The 21,990-nt window shown below is 41.9% G+C and overlaps 1 protein-coding gene and 1 long non-coding RNA gene across 7 annotated transcripts in view; one reads left to right on the top strand and one right to left on the bottom strand.

Annotated features, from left to right (window-relative positions):
* The window catches only part of LOC141092369 (uncharacterized), a 198,384-nt gene that overhangs the window by 141,477 nt on the left and 34,917 nt on the right, over positions 1-21,990 (bottom strand). The window lies entirely within an intron of this gene.
* The window catches only part of LTBP3 (latent transforming growth factor beta binding protein 3), a 103,770-nt gene that overhangs the window by 70,572 nt on the left and 11,208 nt on the right, over positions 1-21,990 (top strand). For both annotated transcript variants that reach the window (XM_073578455.1, XM_073578454.1), the window contains 5 exons: positions 7,283-7,411; positions 8,398-8,535; positions 10,372-10,527; positions 20,018-20,101; positions 21,526-21,657. In XM_073578455.1, coding sequence (XP_073434556.1) covers positions 7,283-7,411; positions 8,398-8,535; positions 10,372-10,527; positions 20,018-20,101; positions 21,526-21,657 — 639 coding nt within the window. The remainder of the gene's footprint in view (positions 1-7,282; positions 7,412-8,397; positions 8,536-10,371; positions 10,528-20,017; positions 20,102-21,525; positions 21,658-21,990) is intronic.

Here is a 21,990-nt window from a genome sequence, read left to right as displayed (position 1 = left end):
GTGCCAAAAAACAGAAGACATGGGTTTTTCTAAGAAGTTGCCTAGTACTCAGTAAATGGTGGAGGCCCACAAAGCAGGAGATTTGTTGTGAGCTCTCTTGGTCCAACTTTTGAGGCAAGGCTCCTTCTGGTGGATACTGCTGGTAGTGGTGCTGGTCAACATGATGTTAACCCAACAGCTGCAGAAGATAATTGGAGTGGGGGTTGTGACTGGGACTACATAAGCGAGCAGACTTCTCTCAGTGACTGCCGGTGATACTCCTTTCTTTGCTTACTGAGGATTTCTGTCTCCTGCCTGATCCTGCATTTTTTCAGCTAAGTGTCATTTGCTAAACCCTTTGGATCTGTTTTTGCCTTGCTGTCAGGGGTCAGCTTGCTCCCCCTGGGGCTACTGGCTCCTACCCTGTATTTTTGTATCTTGTGTTTGTTTGCTCAGTCCACTGCTGTATTAGCCTGTTGCTAGCTGCCAGTTCACACCTGAGTGCTGATATAGTGGGGGCGAGGTTGTTCAAACCTCAGTATTTTTGTACATCAGTCATGTTGGAATTATTAGGGTTTTTGCGTGATTGCAGACAGTGCCTTTTCTGTCCTGTCCTATCTAGTCAGTGTGGGCCCCATCATTTGCTCAGTCTATTTTCTGTCTGTGTTTGTGCTTCATCTTGTCTCACCGACAATATATGTTTGGGGGCTCTCTATTCCTTTGGGGATCTGCTTCGGGGCAGTTTAGATTTCACCTTTCTGTCTTTAAGCTTAGTTAGTCCTCCGGCTGTGACGAGGTGTCTAGGGCAACGTAGGAATGCTCCACGGCTACTGCTAGTTGTGTTAAGATCAGGGGTCTGCAATCTGCTGAGCGACCAACCTCTCTGGTGTTCTGGTGGCATAGCCTATTGCGCTCTCCTCCTCGGTGACCCATTCATAACAGAGAAGGCTATAAGAAGATAAAGCATTTTCAAGTTGCCCTTCCCTCAGTTTGGAATGTAATTAAAAAAAGGCAGCAAACAGGAACAGTGGAGGTCAAGATAAGGTCTGGAAGACCAAGCAACATTCCAAGCAGCTCATAGGATTGCTAGAGAGGCAATTCAGAACCCCTGCTTGATTGCAAGAGACCTTCAGAAAGATTTAGCAGACTCTGGAGTTGTGGTACATTGTTCTACTGTTTAGAGCCACCTGCACAATTACGGCCTTCAAAGAAGAGTCATCAGAAGAAAACCTTTCCTGCGTCCTCACCATAAAATTTAGTCAGAAGTAGGCAAAAGAACATCTAAATAAGCCTGATGCATTTTGGAAACAAATCCTGTTGAGGCATGAGGTTAAAATAGAACTCTTTGGCCACAATTATAAAAAGGTTTGTGTGGAGAAAAAAGGGTACAGAATTTCAGGAAAAGAACACCTCAACAACCATTACGCATGGGGGTGGATGAATCGTGTTTTGGGGTTGTGTTGCAGCAAATGGCACGGGTAGAGGGAAGGATGGATTCAATGAAATTTCAACAAATTCTTGATGCAAGCAAAACACTATCTATAAAAAAAGCTGAAGATGAAAAGAGCATGGCTTCTACAAATGGAAAAACACATGTCAAAATCCACAATAGACAACGTCAAAGACAAAAGCTGAAGGTTTTACAATAACCCTCAAAGTCCCCTGATTTGAACATCATTGAAAATCTGTGGCTACACCTCAATATAGCAGTGCATGCAAGATGACCCAGGAATCTCACAGAACTGGAAGAATTTTCTGAGGAAGAATGGAAGAAAATCCCTCAAACAAGAATTGTAGGACTCTTGGCTGGTTACAAAAAGCATTTACAAGCTGTGACACTTTCAAAAGTGGGTGCTGCTAGGTACTAACCATGCCGGGAGCTCAAAGTTTTGCATCGGCCCATTTTCATTTTTGTAATTTTAGAATATAAAAGATGAAAATATAAAAATGTGTTTTTTTGCATAAAATACAAGGGAAATGTGTCATCCTTAACTTTAGGCCTTTTAGAGATCATTTCATCTTAAACTTGCTTAACTGTTCACAATAACAGTAATTTTGACCAGGGATGCCCAAACTTTTACATGTCACTGCAACCATATATAGTTTATAAAGAACAAGATCACATTACCTACAGTTGAAACCAGAAGTTTCCATACACTATATAAAAAGACACATGCATGTTTTCCTCAAAATCTGACATGAAATTAGAATAAACCTTTCCCGTTTTAGGTCCGTTAGGATTACAATAATTACCAGATGTGTATTTCCTGAAGGAAGTACAGATAGTGCTTTGAAATGGTGCCCGGGCTGCCCCTTTAAGAGAGACTTGCCTGCTGCCCCTGCAAGACTTTCAACTCAGGATCCGTTTTAACTGTGGGTGCCTCTCAGGGGCCACTTTGGCCTCAGGGTCTGATTTGGTGGGTGGGGCCACTCAGGATCCCATTTGGTGGCTTGGACTCCTCAGGGCTTGAATTGGTGGCCAGGATCCCTCAGGGTCCGATTTTGTAAGTGTGGCCCCTCAGGGTCCGATTTTGTGGGTGGGGCCCCTCAGGGTCCAATTTTGTGGGTGAGGCCCCTCAGGGTGCGAGTTTAGTGGGCGGGGCCACTCTGGGTCTAATTTGGTGGGTGGGGCCCCTCAGGGTCTGTTTTGGTGGGCGGGGCCACTCTGGGTCCGATTTGGTGAGCGGGGCCACTGTGGGTCCAATTTGGAGGCCAGGGTGGCTCAGCCTCCGATTTGTAGGCCAGGGTCAATCAGCCTCCGATTTGGAGCCTGGGGTCACTCAGCTTTCCATTTGGCGCGCCGGCCCTTTAAGACTCATTTCGGTGCGCCGGCCCTTTAAGAATCACTTTGGCGCTTCGGCCCTTTAAGAGCCAGTTTGGCTCACTGGGCTTCTAAATCCACTTTGGCGCACATTCTCTCTCAGGGGCATGCATCATGTGAAGCTAGATTTGCATTTGTGCTGTGGGTTTCGCTTTAAGAGCTGATATTATCTGCCAGAAACTCTGTCCTGGAGAGGTCATGTAAAGTTCGTAGGCGTTGGCATAGTAACTGGGTGTGCCTGCGCATATCAATGAGCTTAACTGCCATTTGAATCGCCTCAGGGCATGTTTTCCCTGTGGCAACATTTTCCCATTGAAATGCATTGAGACAATGCATTCCAATGATGGGAAAAAAAATTTTCAAACGCAAATTGCGCAAAAACTACAAATCCAATTGACACGAAAAATACTTAGCACACCACTCTTGGATGCTGGCTTCGAAACGACACCTCAACGGAGTCTGTGCATGTAGCGGTTCGAGCCACATTAATTGCGGAAATCAACTGAATAATAATAAGTTAGCAGCGTTCGGATTACAAGATAGTGCTTTCTTCAAAGCACTATAATTAATATTTGCCAAATGCCAGAATGAGAGAGAGGAGAGAATGTTTTAAGGCATATTTATTACTTACTGCATAGTCAGAAGTTTGCATACACTAAGATTACTATGCCTTTAAACAATTCTGGACTGCCCATATGATGATGTAGTGTTTGGAGCTTCTCAGTTTTTTTTTTTTGCAACATCTGAGTTAATTAGACTCACCTGTGGATGAATTTTAATGCACACCTGAAACACACTGCTTCTTTGTGTAGCATCATGGAAATGTCTAAAGAAATCAGCCACGATATCAGGAAGAGAATTGGGAACTTGCACAAGTCTGGCTCATCCTTGGCTACAATTTTAAGACACCTGAAGGTGCCTCGTTCATCTGTACAAACAATTATACGCAAGTACAAAAAAGATAGGACTGTCCAGCCATCATACCGCTCAGGAAGGAGACGGGTTCTGTGTCCAAGAGATGAACGTGCTTTGGTCCGACATGTGCATATCAACCCAAGGACAAAAGCAAAAGACCTTGTGAAGATGATCACGGAAGCTGGTAAGACTGTGTCACTATCCACAGTGTAACGAGTACTGTATCAACATGTGCTGAAAGGCCACTCTGCCAAGAAGAAGTCATTACTCCAAAAGAAACATAAAAAAGCCAGATTAATATTTGCAAATGCACACAGGAACACAGACCTTAATTTTTGGAGACATGTCCTGTGGTCTGATGAATCAACTTTTTGGGCATAATGACCATTGTTACATTTGGAGGAAAATTTGAGAAACTTGGAAGCCTAAGAACGCCATCCCAACTGTGAAACACGGGTGTGGCAGCATCATGTTGTGAGGTTGTTTTGCTGCAGAAGGGACTGGTGCACTTCACAAAATAGATAGCATCATGAGAAAAGAAGATTATATGGCAATACTGAAGCAACATCTCAAAACATAAGCCAGAAAATTAAAGCTTACGTGGAAATGGGTATTCCATATGGAGAATGACCCAAAGCATACTGCCAAAATGGTAACCAAGTGGCTTAAGGATAACAAAGTCAATGTTTTGGAGTGACCATCACAATGCCATGATCTCAATCCTATTAAAAATTTATGGGCAAAGCTGATAAGGTATGTGCGAGCAAGGCGCCCTACAAACCTGGATCAATTACACCAGCTATTGTGAGAAGCTTGTGGAAGGAGATCCCAAATGTTTGACCCAAGGTTTAAGGGCAATGGAATCAAATACTAATGAAATGTATGTAAACTTTTGACTTTGCAATAAGTAATAAAAATGCCTTAAAACATTCTCTCATTATTCTGGCATTTTGCAAATATTAATAATTATGGTAATCCTAATTGACCTAAAATGAAAAAGCAAAACAAACTCACAGAAATCCACAAACAACCTTGTCACCTATATAGGCCCTAAATCGGGGCCCTGATAACAGCTACCTACCAGCAGAGGTTGGCACCCTAAACACAATCGAGATTGGCGCCCCCGGCTCCTCGATGGCTGACCCTGTTACTCCTAGATAACCCTGGACTGGTGCAACACACAATCACCATTTAACCAGGAAAGAAGTGTAAAGGTGTCACCGGTAAGGGTAGGTTTAGGCAACAATAGAAAAGGTGCAAAAAAAAGTGCTGTAAACACGAGACATAAAGTGACAAGTGCAAACAAATGAGTACCTGACTATATTGTTCCCTGTGACTGAACACCTTCCTGTCAGTGGAGGTTGGCACCCTACTTGTCAGCGGAATGGCGCCCCCGCTCCATGACGGCTATCCCTGAAGTCCCTGATATAACTGATAAATTAAACAAGGATAGCAAAAGCTATACACAGCCTCTGATTATCTGCCTCCTGATGATCCTAAAAGTAGAAACGCGTTGAGGTTTCACTCCATCAACCACCAACTTTGAGTACCCTTTTATTGTTATGAACATGATTTAATTATTTATTATTAGTATCTTTCTCTCTTGTGGGCCAATATTGGCCTTATGGGTTAAATGCACCTTCTGGCTATCTAGCTTTTGCCTAAACCTACCCTTACCGGTGACACCTTTACACTCCTTTCCTGGTTAAATGGTGATTGTGTGTTGCACCAGTCCAGGGTTATCTAGGAGTAACAGGGTCAGCCATCGTGGAGCGGAGGCACCAATCTCGATTGTGTTTAGGGTGCCAACCTCCGCTGGTAGGTAGCTGTTATCAGGGCCCCGATTTAGGGCCTATATAGGTGACACAGTAGTTTGTGGATTTCTGTGTGTTTGTTTTGTTTTTTGATTCAATAAAGGTTGTATTTTACTTATAAATAATTAGTAATGCTCCCCTCCTACTCCAAATTGAATTTTTGAGCTTACGTTTCCAATTCTGATATACTAAAATGAAAAAGGTTTATTCCGATTTCATGTCAAATACTGAGAAAAACATGCATATGTGTATTTTTATATAATGTATGGATTCTTCTGGTTTCAACTGTATATGTCAAAATAATATAACTATCAAGTATTTTACACACAATGATAAGTTGTATTGGAGTTTCCGCTAAATGTAGGGTTTATGGAATTTAAACTTTTTTATTATCAGGCCTGTTTCCCAAGGTACGTGTTTGTGAAGTGCACTCGAATCAGAATACCCGGCATGACCACTGGTACTTCTGATTGGAGCCAAGTGAATATAAGGCGGTCAGGAAACCCAGCAGTCATACTGGGTATTCAAATACGAGAATTAACCATTGTCATTGACATGTGAAACTGGCATTATGGTACGCTACAAATGAAAATACTAGTTAGCTGTAGCAACTTAAGGCCCCGTCACACATAGCGATCTCGCTAGCGAGATCGCTACTGAGTCACAAGTTTTGTGACACAACAGCGATCTCACCAGCGAAATCGCTGTGACAGCGATCAGCGACCGGCCCCCCTGCCGGTATCGCTGATCGCTGCAAGAAACCTCTGGACATTTTTTTTTTGCTGCTGATCTCCCGCTGGCCAGCACGCATTGCTGCGTGTGATAGGCGGGAGACCAGTGATCAGCTGGTAACTAACGTACACATCGGGTATCCAAGGGACGCGCGTCCCTTGAATACCGATGTGTACACTAGTTACCAGCGAGTTACAGGTGCCGCCGCCGCCTCACGCTGGGGACCAGGAGCCCGCGGAGTGTGTACCTTAAGTTTGCCGGCGCCGCCGCACGCTGGGGACCAGGAGGCAGCAGGACGCCGCCAGGAGAGGCCGGGGATGCAGGCGCGCCCTCTGCTGGTGGAGGACTGGAACAGCAGGCACACTTGTCCGTTGCTCCCGGGCTTGCTCATGTCGGCGTGCTGATCGCTGGTGAAGCTGTCTGTTTGGCAGCTCACCAGTGATCACATAGCAACTTACCAGTGATCCTGACACGTTGATATCGTTTTTGGGATCCCTGGTAAGTTGCTATGTGTGACTCCAGCTTTAGTTACAAAATTAGCATCCTGGCAATCACAAGAACCAATAGAGAAAGAAACATTGCAGATACTACCATTGTTGTAGTAAAGACAGCTCTCAATGCAAAATAAATAAATAAATAAATAAATTTTTCCTGGCTTTCGCAATCAAATGTCTTACATTCTGTAATAGTCAGCACATGATCTACATCTAATACTACTTTTAGGCTTTGTAAAAGGAGGTTCTTTTTCTACCTGGGTCTTACTACTTTCATGGACAAAGACATTTGGGACTGTCCCGCTGAATTAAGACCGGGGCTGTGCCTCACTGGTGAAGCTTACTTTAAAAGTTTGAGAGGTTTACAAATAAAAGTTAAAAATTAAACCACATAGTTACTTACAAAGTGTCAGAAACCCCCCCCCCCACTATCCAATGCATATGGCCAGATTCGTAGGTGTATGCAATATTTCCAGAAAAATTTTTGCAAGTGGATGTAATCCTAATTCTGAATTCATTTTCTTTAGATATTGATGAATGTGAGCTATTTGGGCAAGAAATTTGCAAGGAAGGAAAGTGTGTGAATACACAACCCAGCTATGAATGTTACTGCAAACATGGGTACTATTATGATACCCGATTACTACAATGCTTGGGTAAGAAAAAAACTGAAGAATTTGTGAAAACAGCTAATTGGTCTGAAAAGCAAGGAAAGTTGTGTCTTTATTCTCAGACTGAGGTTAGGGGAAGGAAGGGTAGTTCAAATGTATGCTTTTTTTTCATCTTTTTTAACTGTTTTGTCTTGATTTACCCCTTTTATTTTTAGTCCCTCTAGGGGACTTGAGCCTGTGATAGTTTGATTGATATCTTAGAATACAAAACCTACAAAAGACAAAATGAAAAAACCCTGCTATAATTAAATAAGTAAAAAGCAAAAGTGCATTTAAATCATACAGAGTTCTTTCAGGGTTTTTTCATTTTGTCTTTTGTAGGTTTTGTATGCTTTTTGGCCATGTGAACATACATTTATATGCTGCATGTGTACCAACTCAAACCAAGCTCAATTTTTGTGTTTTTTCTTGATATCTTAGAATATAGTATGCAATAGGTTAGCGTAAAGATGATATTAAAATAAAACCCAGCCACAAGCAGGGCTTTATGGAAGTAAAAAGATGGTGGCAACTTAAGTCACTAGTTGTCAAGGCAATTCCTCAGCATGCCAAGATTGATTTTTTGGGTAACAAAGGGCACTGGAAAGAGAGTCTCAATGGCACTGAACCATTTCAATGTGTCGTGATTGTACCTATGTCTGGTTGCTATTTTTCGAGGCAGGTGCTGGCTGTATATCACAGATGGCACCTGTGTTGTATGGAGCGGACGAGCACCCAAGCTTGCTATATACACCTGTAACCAACAAAGGATTCTCGATATGCCCCAAATTGGGAAGTGTTTATCTACTCCTCTGCGCGTAGTAGTGTAGTTCATTATGTTACTGTCAGGTCTAGAACTGTAGAAAGTCAAATATTGATATTTCAAATTCTTAGTTTGCCATATTCTTGTAATCTGTAATAATTCCTATAATGCATGTTATTAAAGACTGTAACCAGATGCAAAAAAAACCTTTTTGTATGTTGCCCTACAGATGTAGATGAATGCGTAGATGAGTCAAATTGCATAAATGCTCAGTGCATTAACAACCGAGGCTCCTTCTATTGTCGCTGTCCTCTTCATATGCAATACCATGCTGAACTCAAGCGCTGCATGCCCAATCCTGAACTAGGTAAGAATGTTGTAAACATCTAAACAAAATTCTGCCTTTACCATACGATCGATAATCATAAAATTATCTTTGAAGAGCTGTATAAGAGTTTTACATACCAGTCCTGCAAATTCGCCAACAGATCATGTGCAAAACCCCATGTAAATGTATATGGTCACTCTAAAACCTTTAGAAGATGTGATTATGAGTCAGCAAGATTGGAATTCATCAAAAGAAAGAAGAGGTTTCTCAAATTAATTTTATTTTTTTAAAGGGAATCTGTCAGTACGTTTTGCTGTGTAATGTGAGAGCAGAACAATGTAAGGGCAGGGACCCTGATTCCAGGAAAACATCACTTTCTGTGCTGCTTGGTACAGTTTTGCTAGCATCCCTATTTTGTCTGATGAAGATGTAGCAGTGCTCACAATGCTGAGCTGTATATAACCACGTCCACACCACTGATTCGCAGCTTCCTACAGTTGCAATTGAAGGAAACATGAATGCGGCCAAGTACAGAGATATCATGGATGGAAACCTCTTCCAGAGTCCTCTGGACCTCAGACTTGGCCGGAGGTTCACCTTCCAACAAGACAATGACCCTAAGCACACAGCTAAAATAACAAAGGAGTGGCTTCAGAACAACTCTGTGACCATTCTTGGCTGGCTCAGCCAGAGCATTGACCTAAACCAAATTGAGCATCTCTGGAGAGACCTGAAAATGGCCGTCCACCAACGTTCACCATCCAACCTGACGGAACTGGAGAGGATCTTCAAGGAAGAATGGCAGAGGATCCCCAAATCCAGGTGTGAAAAACTTGTTGCATCTTTCCCAAGAAGACTCATGGCTGTACTAGCTCAAAAGGTGCTTCTACTCAAAACTGATCAAAGGGGCTGAATACTTATGACCATGGGATATTTCAGTTTTTCTTTTTTAATAAATTTTCAAAAATTTCTACATTTCTGTTTTTTTTCAGTCAAGATGGGGTGTAGAGTGTACATTAATAAGAAAATAATTAACTTTATTTGAATTTACCAAATGGCTGCAATGAAACAAAGAGTGAAAATTTTAAAAGGGTTTGAATACTTTCCGTATACACTGTATGTACACCGTAAGCAAGCAGCCAATCAGTGTGGGGGGCGGGGCTACACAGAATAGCTGGATTGGGCTGCACGAGACCTAATGCTGTAGTGATAATCTGCAGCTGATAAAATACTGATTGTATTGAAACTACAGCACACAGCCTAATAAGTGACACATCGTTGTAATCAGGGTCTTTAGTCCTATATAAGGCTGCTCTCAGATTAAACAGCAAAAACCTGCTGACAGATTCCATGAAATATATGGCATCCTGTCAAACTGCTCACAATACGTACTATATTGCCATGTAACAAAATAGTTATTTTTCCTTTCAACTGAAGCAGACTGTCACTTAGCACGTGCAGTTCTGAGAGCAGCATATAACAGAGGGACAGATGTGAATGTGTGGGCCTTCAGAGAAAAAAATAAAGAGATTGTCCAGGGATATAATATAAGTTCATCAAAATCAGATCAGTTAGGGTCCCACACCCAGAAACCCCACCAATAAGCTGGTTTTATTCAATACCAACTTCTCTGTGTGAGAGGCAATGGGAAGGACAACTGTTTTTTTTTCCTCATAAATAACGTCCCACATGCAAAGCCATGATACAACTCTATAAATAAGGCCTAAGAAATATTACTTCATTTTTAAACAAAGTAAATGTAATCTAATGATATATTATTTATGTGCCTCATGTGCAGCACCTGAATATAATTGGACTGCAGATAGAACCCAGAATGGAAATCAACTCAGTCTTAAACTATATTTTCCTCTTCAGATCGCACCGAGGGTCTGGACATCTGCTGGATGATACGCGGTGCAGACGGAATATGTTCTCATCAAATGAATGGCCCGCAGCTATCACTGAATGAATGTTGCTGTCGACAAGGTCAAGGTTGGGGTCCTAGGTGCCACTCTTGCCCACCCAGGCATGGTAAGTATTTAGAAAAAAAACAAAGAAATAAATCAATACACATTAAGTTTTTGAAGAAATTCAAAATTTGATAAAATGAGTTGTCAAAAAATCCCAAATTATCTAACAATTAATTAGAAGGAACTTCCAGTTAATTTCTACCTGTTGTTTGTGATGGCAATATTACCCCAGGACAAAAAAGTTTGCACATGTTCGATAAAAATAAAGGTATAATAATCCCAACCAAAGCAACAAATAATAACAAATGTGAACCCATATTTGTTAGTTGAAATACTTTAGGGCAGGTGGAGACGGCGAGAGACTTGGGTTGATTATGCAAATGACACTCTAATCAATCAAACTATGATCAGATCCTTTTGGGTGAGAAGATGGAGAAAAAAAATTCTCCACTGTCTGCATTCTATCACCTGTGTGTAGTCCGATGTTTTCAACACAATCATTGACTTGGATGGCCAACTGCGATCCGAATATCGGACAGCACGAGGAAAGATCTTATTCAATGGGAACCATGCAGATAAGCGTTTTTTTTCAATGACCAAATCTGCGTGTGAAAAGAATCGTAATATGCACTAGTTTTTTTCTGTAAAATGGTGATACTCCCCCATTTAAGTCTTTGGATGCATAAAAAAAAAAAAAGAAAATCAGATGCCATACAGAGCCACGATATATTATGCAATTTTTTTGGATACATTGCAGTTCTGCAATACTGGAAACTGTAACTGGTTTTATAAATTCTGAATAATTGCTCCGATTGCACCTGATGACAAGTGAGAAAAAAAATCGTCCAAGTTTTCTGGATGAAACTCTGAATGATTTATGCCCTTGTGTTTTTTCCGTGTTTCTCTTATGAAAAAAAAAGATGCGGGTTCCTTTAGCTTCTTGAGACGTCATTCACTACTTACTGACAAGCCATGAGGCTGGGTAGTCAAGAGGTCCGAGGTCAAAAGCTAGGAGGGTATGTCATAGACAGAGGGGTGAGACAAAGGAGTAATCATGGACTAGTCCGAGGTCAGATTTCCAAGAAGATAGTGGATCACAACAAAAGGGCTAGGTAAACAAAAGGTCAAGGCAAATCAACATTAGAGTAGCAAAGATCAGACTACAAGACTAGGAGCACAAAGAAAACACACACCTCATGAGCAAAGCTACAACTGGCAGCAAACTAAGGCCTGTTTCACACTTCCATTTTTGACCATCAGTCAAAATCTGCCGTTTTTGCAAAAAAACGGATCCGCCTTTTTTTTTGGCGGATCCGTTTTTTTCCCCATTGACTTGCATTACCGGCGGATCTTGACGGATGGCCATCTGTTGGATCTGTTTTTTTGCGGATCCGTCAATTTTTTTGCGTCCGCCGAGATGCCTGGACGGACCATGTAACGTTTTTTCTACTGCAGGATCCTCATTTTTATAGAGCGCATGCCTGGAGGAATGAAGTCAGGAGGAAATTTAACCCTGAAATCATTTCTGGCGGACAGAGAAAAAAAAATCTCTCTCTCTCTCCTTCCCGGGCAGCGGTTCCTTTAACCCCTTCACGACCTTTGACGCCACGTAGGTGTCATGAAAAGTCGTGCCAGAATGACCCATGACGCCTATGTGGCGTCATGACTTTAAAGCCCCCCTGCGGGTCGGGTGACCGGGGTCACTGAAAGGTCACCCGACCCGCAGATACAGGGGGGTTTGTTCTTAGCCACAGGGGGCGTGGCTTCGCCCCCACGTGGCTACGATCGCTCTGATTGGCTGTTAAAAGTGAAACAGCCAATCAGAGCGATAGTAATATTTCATCAATGAAAATTGATGAAATATTACAATCCAGCCATGGCCGATGCTGCTGTAGCATCGGACATGGCTGGAAACACCGATTCCACCCCCCCCACCGGCGATCGCCCCCCCCCGCAACTGAATGACAGCGGCGATCTGCCGCCGCTGTCATCATCTGCCCCCCTCCCATTCCCTCTGCTCCCTGTTAGCTTCCGATAACCCCCTCACCCCATCTCACCTCCCCCGGCACCTTCTAAGGCCTCTTTCACACATCAGTTTTTTGCCTTCAGGCGCGATCCGGCTTTTTTTTGTAAAACCGGATCCGGCAAAATGCAATGCCGGATCCAGTTTTTCCCCATTGACTTGCATTAGCGCCGGATCGTGCCGGATGGCATTGCGTTTCATCCGTTTTTTGCCGGATCCGGCAACTTGTCTCATTCCGGCGTCTGGAAAAAACGGCTACTGTAACGTTTTTTGTCTCCGGCGAAAAGGCCAGAAGCGCCGGATCCGGCGCTTCCAGCTTTTTGCTACAATGAAAGTCTATGGGCGCCGGAATGCGCCGGATCCAGAAAAAGACGGATCCAGCCACCAGATCCGGTTTTTTTAAGTCTGCGCATGCTCAGATCCAATTGGCCAGCCCCCAGGAACAGATATAACCTGCTAGACGGATCCAGCAAAAAAACGGATCCGTTTCTACAGTTCTCCAAAATTTATGCCGGATCCGTTTTTTCTAAAAATAGCCGGATCCTGCCTGATGGCAAAAAACTGATGTGTGAAAGTAGCCTAAGTCCCCCTGTCGCTCCCGGTGTCCGGCGGGTCCGGTTCATGGGCGCCGCCATCTTGAAAATGGCGGGCGCATGCGCAGTGCGCCCGCCCGAATCTGCCGGCTGCAGATTCCATTCTTTCATTTTGATCACTCTCACAGTGATCAAAATGAAAGAAAAAGTAAATAAACCCCCCGATTATCACCCCCATAGGTAGGCACAACTAATAAAGTAAAGAAAATATTTTTATTTTTCCATTAGGGTTAGGGTTGAAAAGAGGGTTAGGGTTGGGGTTGAAAAGAGGGTTAGGGTTGGAAAGAGGGTTAGGGTTGGAAAGAGGGTTAGGGTTGGAAAGAGGGTTAGGGTTGGAAAGAGGGTTAGGGTTGGAAAGAGGGTTAGGGTTGGAAAGAGGGTTAGGGTTAGGATTGGAAAGAGGGTTAGGGTTGGAAAGAGGGTTAGGGTTGGAATTAGGGTTAGGGTTGGAATTAGGGTTAGAATTAGGGTTAGCGTTGGAATTAGGGTTAGGCTTGTGGTTAGGGATGTGTTAGGGTTAGGGCTGTGGTTAGGGGTGTGTTGGGGTTAGGGTTGGAGTTAGAATTGTGGGGTTTCCACTGTTTAGGCACATTAGGGGGTCTCCAAACGCGACATGGTGCAACCATTGATTCCAGCCAATTTTGCGTTCAAAAAGTCAAACGGTGCACCCTCCCTTCCAAGCCCTGACATGTGCCCAAACAGTGGTTTACCCCAACATATGGGGTATCAGCGTACTCAGGAAAAATTGCACAACAACTTTTGGGGACTAATTTCCCGTGTTACCCTTGGGAAAATAAAAAATTGGGGGCTAAAAAATTATTTTTGTGGAAAAAAATTATTTTTTCATTTTCACGTCTCTGCATTATAAACTTCTGTGAAGCACTTGGGGGTTCAAAGTGCTCACAACACATCTTACATACGTTCCTTGGAAGGTCTAGTTTCCAAAATGGGGTCACTTGTGGGGGGTTTCCACTGTTTAGGCACATCAGGGGCTCTGCAAACGTAATTACGACCGCAGACTATTCCATCAAAGTCTGCATTTCAAAACGTCACTACTTCCATTCCAAGTCCTGACGTGTGCCCAAACAATGGTTCCCCCCCCACATATGGGGTACCAGCATACTCAGGACAAACTGGACAACAACTTTTGGGGTCCAATTTCTCCTGTTACCCTTGTGAAAATAAAAAATTGCGAGCTAAAAAATCATTTTTTTGAGGAAATTTTTTTTTTTTATTTTCATGGCTCTGCGTTATAATCTTCTGTGAAGCACTTGGGGGTTCAGTGTGCTCACTACACATCTAGGCAACTTCCTTATGGGGTATAGTTTCCAAAATGGGGTCACTTGTGGGGGGTTTCAACAGTTTAGGTACATCAAGGGCTCTGCAAATGTAACATGACGCCCGCAGACCATGTCATCAAAGTCAGCATTTCAAAATGTCACTACTTCCCTTCCGAGCCCTGACGTGTGCCCAAACAGTGGTTCCCCCCCACATATGGGGTATCAGCGTACTCAGGACAAATTGTACAACAACTTTTGGGGTCCAATTCATCCTGTTACTGTTGTGAAAAAAAATTGCGGGCTAAAAATCTTTTTTTTTTTGAGGAAAAAAAATGATTTTTTATTTTCACGGCTCTGCGTTATAAACTTCTGTGAAGCACTTGGGGGTTCAAGGTGCTCAACACACATCTAGATAAGTTCCTTGGGGGGTCTAGTTTCCAAAATGAGGTCACATGCCGGGGGTTTCTACTGTTTAGGCACACAGGGGCTCTGCAAATGTAACATGACACCCTCAGACCATGCCATCAAAGTCAGCATTTCAAAATGTCACTACCTCCCTGCTGAGCCCCGACGTGTGCCCAAACAGTGGTCCCCCCCCACATATGGGGTACCAGTGTACTCAGGACTAACTGTACAACAACTTTTGGGGTCCAATTTATCCTGGTACCCCTGTGAAAATAAAAAATTGCGGACTAAAAATATTTTTTTTAAGAAAAAAAAAATATTTTTTATTTTCACGGCTCTGCGTTATAAACTTCTGTGAAGCACCTGGGGGTTCAAAGTGCTCACTATGCATCTAGATAAGTTCCTTAGGGGGTCTAGTTTCCATACTGGGGTCATTTGTGGGGGAGCTCCAAAGTTTAGGCACACAGGGGCTCTCCAAACACGACATGGTGTCCGCTAACGATAGGAGCTAATTTTCATTTCAAAAAGTCAAATGGCACTCCTTCCCTTCTGAGCCCTGCTGTGCGCCCAAACAGTGGTTCCCCCCACATATGGGGTACCAGCGTACTCAGGACAAACTGGACAACAACTTTTGTGGTCCAATTTCTCCTGTTACCCTTGTGAAAATAAAAAATAGCGTGCTAAAAAATCTTTTTTGAGGAAAAAAAAATGATTTTTTATTTTCACTGCTCTACGTTATAAACTTTTGTGAAGCACTTGGGGGTTCAAAGTGCTCCCTACACATCTAGATAAGTTCCTTAAGGGGTCTAGTTTCCAAAATGGTGTCACTTGTGGGGGAGCTCCAATGTTTAGGTACACAGGGGCTCTCCAAACGCGACATGGTGTCCGATAACGATTGGAGCGAATTTTCCATTCAAAAAGTCAAATAGCGCTCCTTCACTTACGGACGCTGCCGTGCGCCCAAAGAGTGGTTTATGACCACATATAAGGTATCTGTGCACTCAGGAGAAATTGCCCAACACATTTTAGGATCCATTTTATCCTGTTGCCCATGTGAAAATGAAAAAACTGAGACCAAAAGAAAATTTTTGTGAAAAAAAAGTACTTTTTTTTTTTACCGATCAATTTGTGAAGCACCTGGGGGGGTTCAAAGTGATCACTATGCATGTAGATAAGTTCCTTGAGGGGTCTAGTTTCCAAAATGGGGTCACTTGGGGGGAATCTCCAGTGCTTAGGCGCACAGCGACTCTCCAAACGCGACATGGCAAGCGCTAAATATTCCAGCATATTTTCCATTCAAAAAGTCAAATGTGCTCCTTCCCTTCCGAGCCCTGCCGTGCGCCCAAACAGTGGTTTATGACCACATATGAGGTATCAGTGTACTCAGGAGAAATTGCCCAACAAATTTTAGGATCCATTTTATCCTGTAGCCCATGTGAAAATGAAAAAAATTAATGATAAAAGAAATTTTGTGGTGCAAAAAATAAAATGTCCATTTTTTCCTTCCACGTTGCTTTAGTTCCTGTGAAGCACCTGAAGGGTTAATAATCTCCTAGAATATAGTTTTGAGTAGCTTGAGGGGTGCAGTTTTTAGAATTGTGTCACTTTTGTGTATTTTCTGCCATATAGACCCCTCAAAGTGACTTCAAATGTGAGGTGGTCCCTAAAAAAAATGGTTTTGTAAATATTGTTGTAAAAATGAGAAATCGCTGGTCAACTTTTAACCCTTATAACTTCCTAACAAAAAAAAAAATTGTTTCCAAAATTGTGCTGATGTAAAGTAGACATGTGGGAAATGTTATTTAGTAACTATTTTGTGTCACATCACTCTCTGGTTTAACAGAATAAAAATTCAAAATTTGAAAATTGCGAAATTTTCAAAATTTTCGCCAAATTTCTGTTTTTTTCACAAATAAACGCAAAAATTATCGACCTAAGTTTACCACTAACATGAAGCCCAATATGTCACGAAAAAACAATCTCAGAATCGCTAAGATGCGTTGAAGTGTTCCAGAGTTATTACCTCATAAAGGGACACTGGTCAGAATTGCAAAAAATGGCCAGGTCATTAAGGTCAAAATAGGCTGGGTCATGAAGGGGTTAAAATTCTCATTCAGCGGATCCGTCAAAAAAACGGATCCAGTGGTATCCGTTCACATCAGTTAGGAACGGATCCGCTTTCTGCCTTTTTGGCGGATTTTAACTGACCCAAAAACTGAAGTGTGAAACAGGCCTAAGGCAGAGAGCTGGCTAAATAGTCAGGTAATTACTCTGAAAAAGAGACACATGGATGAAGCCCAGGCACACCCCTAGTCCGGATTGGACGGCTAAACTGTCACTCAAGAAACTGACAGCTCAGCATGCCCCAAGATCCGATTGGACGGCTGAGCTGTCAATCACCATACTGACTGCTCAGCATGCCCGTGTCCTAGATAAATGGCAAAACTGTCATTCACTGCATTCAGACACCCTGATAGATGAAGTGTCAAGATTCTTCCTATCAATGAAAAACCAACAACACATGGATGGCAGCCTAGTGCTGTCTGACTTTTCATGGAAACTAAGTTGTATTCTTGCGTTTGATCCACAATTTGGACCAAAATCGGACAGGTCATCATATTTTGGTGCGAGTCACACAATCCAGAAAAATACAAAGACATGTGACCAGCCCAATAAATTATAATTCATACAAGTTCTATTGCTGAAAAACCTAGATAGAACTCATATGGAGGTGTGAATGAGGCCTTACACTGACAGGCATACCTGATATATATGATCTATTATCTCCAATAAAGCTCTACTTTTGACACCTTTTATCTGTGACCTTTAAAATACATGGCAATACCGAAGAAAAATGTGCCAGAACGAAAGATTTAAAGATACATCTAGAAATTTTATTAACCCCTTAACGACCGCCGATACGCCTTTTAACGGCAGCAGATAAGGGTACTTATGCCTCAGCGCCGCTGAGGGGGTAGCTGAGATCCCAGAGAACATGATTCGGGTTTTTACCAACCCCAATGTGGCGATCGCCGTTATTAACCGTATAACTGTGACCGCAAAAAAGTCAGATTTTCCATTTAACTTCTCTCTCCTCTGATCGCATATCAGAGGAGAGAGAAATAGGGTCCCCCAATCCCCTCCCCCGGTACCTCTGGAGTCCCTGCATCCCCCCTTGAAGTCTCCCGGGCCGCAGGCGTCTTCTTCCAGGAGAAAATGGCGGATGCATGCGCAGTGCGCCCGAGATCTGTCGCCCACACCTGGCAACAATAGGAAATTTTTCCTATTGGTTCATTATTGGATCAAAATTAAAAAAACTAAATCAAAGCCCCCTTTATCACCCCCTCGATTAGGTAAAAATAATAAAATTAAAAAATTTTATTTCTATTTTTCCATTAAGGTTAGAGTTGGGCTAAAGTGAGGTTAAAGTTAGGGTTAGGGTTGTGGTTATGGTTGGGATTACAGTTAGGGTTGGGATTAGGGTTAGGGGTGTGTTAGAGTTAGGTTTGTGGTTAGGGTTGGGATAAGGGTTAGGCATGTGTTGGGGTTAGGGTTGTGATTAGGGTTGGGATTAGGGGTGTGTTGGTGTTGGGTTGGAGTTAGAATTGTGAGGTTCCACTGTTTAGGTACATCAGGGGGTCTCCAAACGCGACATGGCGCCATCATTGATTCCAGCCAATTTTGCGTTCAAAAAGTCAAATGGTGCTCCCTCCTTTCTGATCTCTGCCATGCACCCAAACAGTGGCTTTCCCCCATGATTTAAGGGCATAAAACTTAAAAGTTTGAAAATTGCAAAATTTTCTAAATTTCAGTTTTTTGTCATAAACAAACGCAAGTTATATTGAAGAAATTTTACCACTAACATGAAGTACAATATGTCACAAAAAAAAATCTCAGAATCAGTGAAGCGTTCCAGAGTTATAACCTCATAAAGTGACAGTCGTCAAAATTGTAAAAATTGGTTTGGTCATTAAAGTGCCAAATTGGCTCTGTCACTAAGGGGTTAAATACACACTCACCCCTTGAGAACTCACATCCGTAAACCGCGCGTCGGGGCGTTGAGTGGTACAGCAACATGGGTAAGATCAATTGATGAATCATTGCTCCATTTGGTCAGAGTTTTTGTTTTTTCGTCTCTGACCTGGTGAAGCTTTACTAAGATCATTTAACTGTGTTGCAGCCTGAATTTTGGTCTGTTCCACTATATGTATGAACTTGATTGTTTATTCTATACCTCATACATGTCTCATGGTACACACGGTTCATGCTATCTTTATATTCATATTTCTAATAAAGATTGATGTTTTTTATTATCTCTTTGTGAAGTGGTGTTTTTTGGATAATTTTTATGCTTTTTTTGATGTCATAAACCTCATAAAGTGACCGTGGTCAGGATTGTAAAAATTGGCTTAGTCATTAAAGTGCCAAATTGGCTCTGTCACTAAGGGGTTAAACACCAAATACCCACAAAAGAGTAAAAACTTCCAAAAATTAAAGGCATATAAAAGAAATCCCAGCGGGTGAGAACTCCCAATGATATTGTGGGAACCCTGATAATGAACAGATGCAATATTGTTAGGTGACACAAGAAAGATGATTTTTTAAATATAGCGAAAATCCCCAAAGAAAATAATCCAGAAATCACCATCCAAATAGAGTGAGAAAAGCATCAAAAAAGTAAAGCCAAGAATAGTACAAATAGAAAGAAGGGCTATCACATTGCTGAGTACACATAATAAACATAAGTCATTATTTAAAAGGGTATAAAAAAATCCCTATATATTGAATAGCAATGTACATCAGATGGATGATATAAATATTATGGAAGTACGTGATCACCCACCAGGCACCCAACGCGCGCTTCAGAGTTGCTTTGTCCACCCCACCTATTACAAATTGGTGTGGGATAGAGTTAAAAATGTTAAGACTTTCTAAGTGAGTTGAAAAGAGTCAGACCTAGAAGAAGTTTTCTAAATCTGCCGCATGTTCACAGTCTCTGCTTTATAAATGTGCATGTTTTAACAGATAGTTATAAAGTCAAAGTCGCCATGATCTCAGACATACAACGTTAGACAGAGATCGACCTTAGTGCTGAGAAAGTTACACGAATTTTAGCCTATATTTCTAAATAAAATATACTGTACTTACCGTAATCTATTTTTTTCAGAAACCAGGCGGTATTCTGTTTTGAATCACATCTTCTTGGAACATGAAAAAAATGATATCTTGATCTTTATTATCTTTTTTCAGCTTTGGCCTGCTCAATTTCTCACAGCGGTGCAAATTCATTCTGGGAGTTTAGTGCACATCATGTAAAAAGAAAGTCACGGAGAGGTATTGTATAAATGTTCCCCTGTTTATTGTCAGTGGGTTAAATTTAGGGAAAGTTCACACATTGCGAGCTTGCTGCATATATTCCTACAATTCTCCGGTCTCAGCAAATCCTAACCTTCTGTGCCAGCATTTGATCCCACGTGGCTGCTACAGCCTATGAATGGAACATCTGTATAGGAGGTCAGGGTTGAGAAGACTGTCAAAAAAACCCTACTGGGTCTAGAGAAATCATTAGAACAGGTGTGTGTGTGTGTTAGTATATATATATATATATATATATATATAATTTGTGACGTCACTTACTGATTTCGCTGTGGGTCCACAGTGGACTCGACTATGTTGCTTATTTATCGCAGATTTTAGCTACCCATTCCTGACAATGGACAAGATTAACAATAAATTAGCAATATTTGCTCAGGTGAAATTGACAGGCTGCAGATTGGAAAATTTGGTTGCAGATTTTCCATCCAAAATCTCAATAATCTGCCAAAAAATGTGTAAGAGGCATATCCTTAGAATTGTAGTACTGCACAATATCACTAGACTATTCTGGGAAATTAGATTTAGATTAGGAAATGTTTCCCTTAATATTTTCAGGTGATATCTGCTAAGGAATTTTTCCTGGGTTAATTATTAACCTTATTTACTATGTTATCAATAAAAATTTAAAAACACATGAAAAAAAAATTATGTGAAAAAAGTACCACTCAGAAGAAGCCTATGCACTATTGTGCTCCGATATACGGTAGAACATATGTAAGACAGGAGGTAACCTTTGATATCAGTAGAACAGACTGCTCTTTGGATAGTGTGCACATTTGTCTGTCTGCGAAACCATACAGAAGTAGTGAAAATGTAATAATTGCTGCTAGTAAAGAAAGGCCTGGTACCAGTGTATTCATGCCTATGAACAGTGAAGGTTTGGTTATAGCACCAGCACAGTTGAGCAAGGTCTACTGAAAAGAGATGCTCTCCATTAAACTATACTCCTCAATACTGTAACATTGGGAAGGAAAATTTGTGGCAATCAATAGATGATTAGACATATTACTGATTTGCAAAAGAAGAAAAAAATGGAAACTACATTTTCAGCAAATCTCGATTTTCTCAGTCAGGAATTCAAGCGTCACTACAGATTTCCCTGCACTTACAACCTTGGTTGCCATCAGTGAGGTTATTAATGGTTATCTGAGAAATGTTCTGCCACAATGAATACACTTGGGCGAATCATCAAGATCCGCTACTGGCAGCTCCTTTTGCAATTGCTAATCAATGATGTCCCAGATGTGCTCGATAGGAGACAACCTCAGAGGCACTACAGGTTATACAAGTTGCTCACAGTAGCACAAGCCACATGGAGCCTGGAGTTGTTTTGAAAAAACTTTTATTATTGCCATTGACACAAATGATATGTCTCCTTTTAGATGGTGATAGCTCAGAGGAGGTATCTGAGGAGTGTCATTGTGCCAATGGTCGTTGTGTGAGAGGTACTCATGGACTTTCATGCGAGTGCCAGAGTGGCTTCCAACTGGACATCACTAGAACACGCTGCACCGGTGAGTCAAAACTATAACTAGATAAGTGTGTCTTGCTTTTAGTTGCACTTCTATTTTACTGTCCTACCTGGTATTACAAAGAATTACTGCCTGTCAGTGTAACAGTGACACGCAATCTAAACAAAGCAAATGAAGGTATCCACCCCTTTGAATATAAAACCTTATCAACTTATTAGTACAGCTTAAGGCTATGTGCACACGTTGCGGAACTCCCACGAAACTTACCGCGGGAATTCCGGAATTCCATTCCGCGGGAAAACCACATTTTAAATTCCCGCGATTTTCCCGTGGAAAAACTAGCGATTTGCAAGTGTAATTAGCTTGCAGAATGCT

This window comes from Dendrobates tinctorius, unplaced genomic scaffold, assembly GCF_039654945.1.
Source record: "Dendrobates tinctorius isolate UK_male_01 unplaced genomic scaffold, ASM3965494v1 ptg000059l, whole genome shotgun sequence".
NCBI classification, from domain to species: Eukaryota; Metazoa; Chordata; class Amphibia; order Anura; family Dendrobatidae; genus Dendrobates; species Dendrobates tinctorius.
This window is presented reverse-complemented; position numbering and strand designations above follow the sequence as displayed.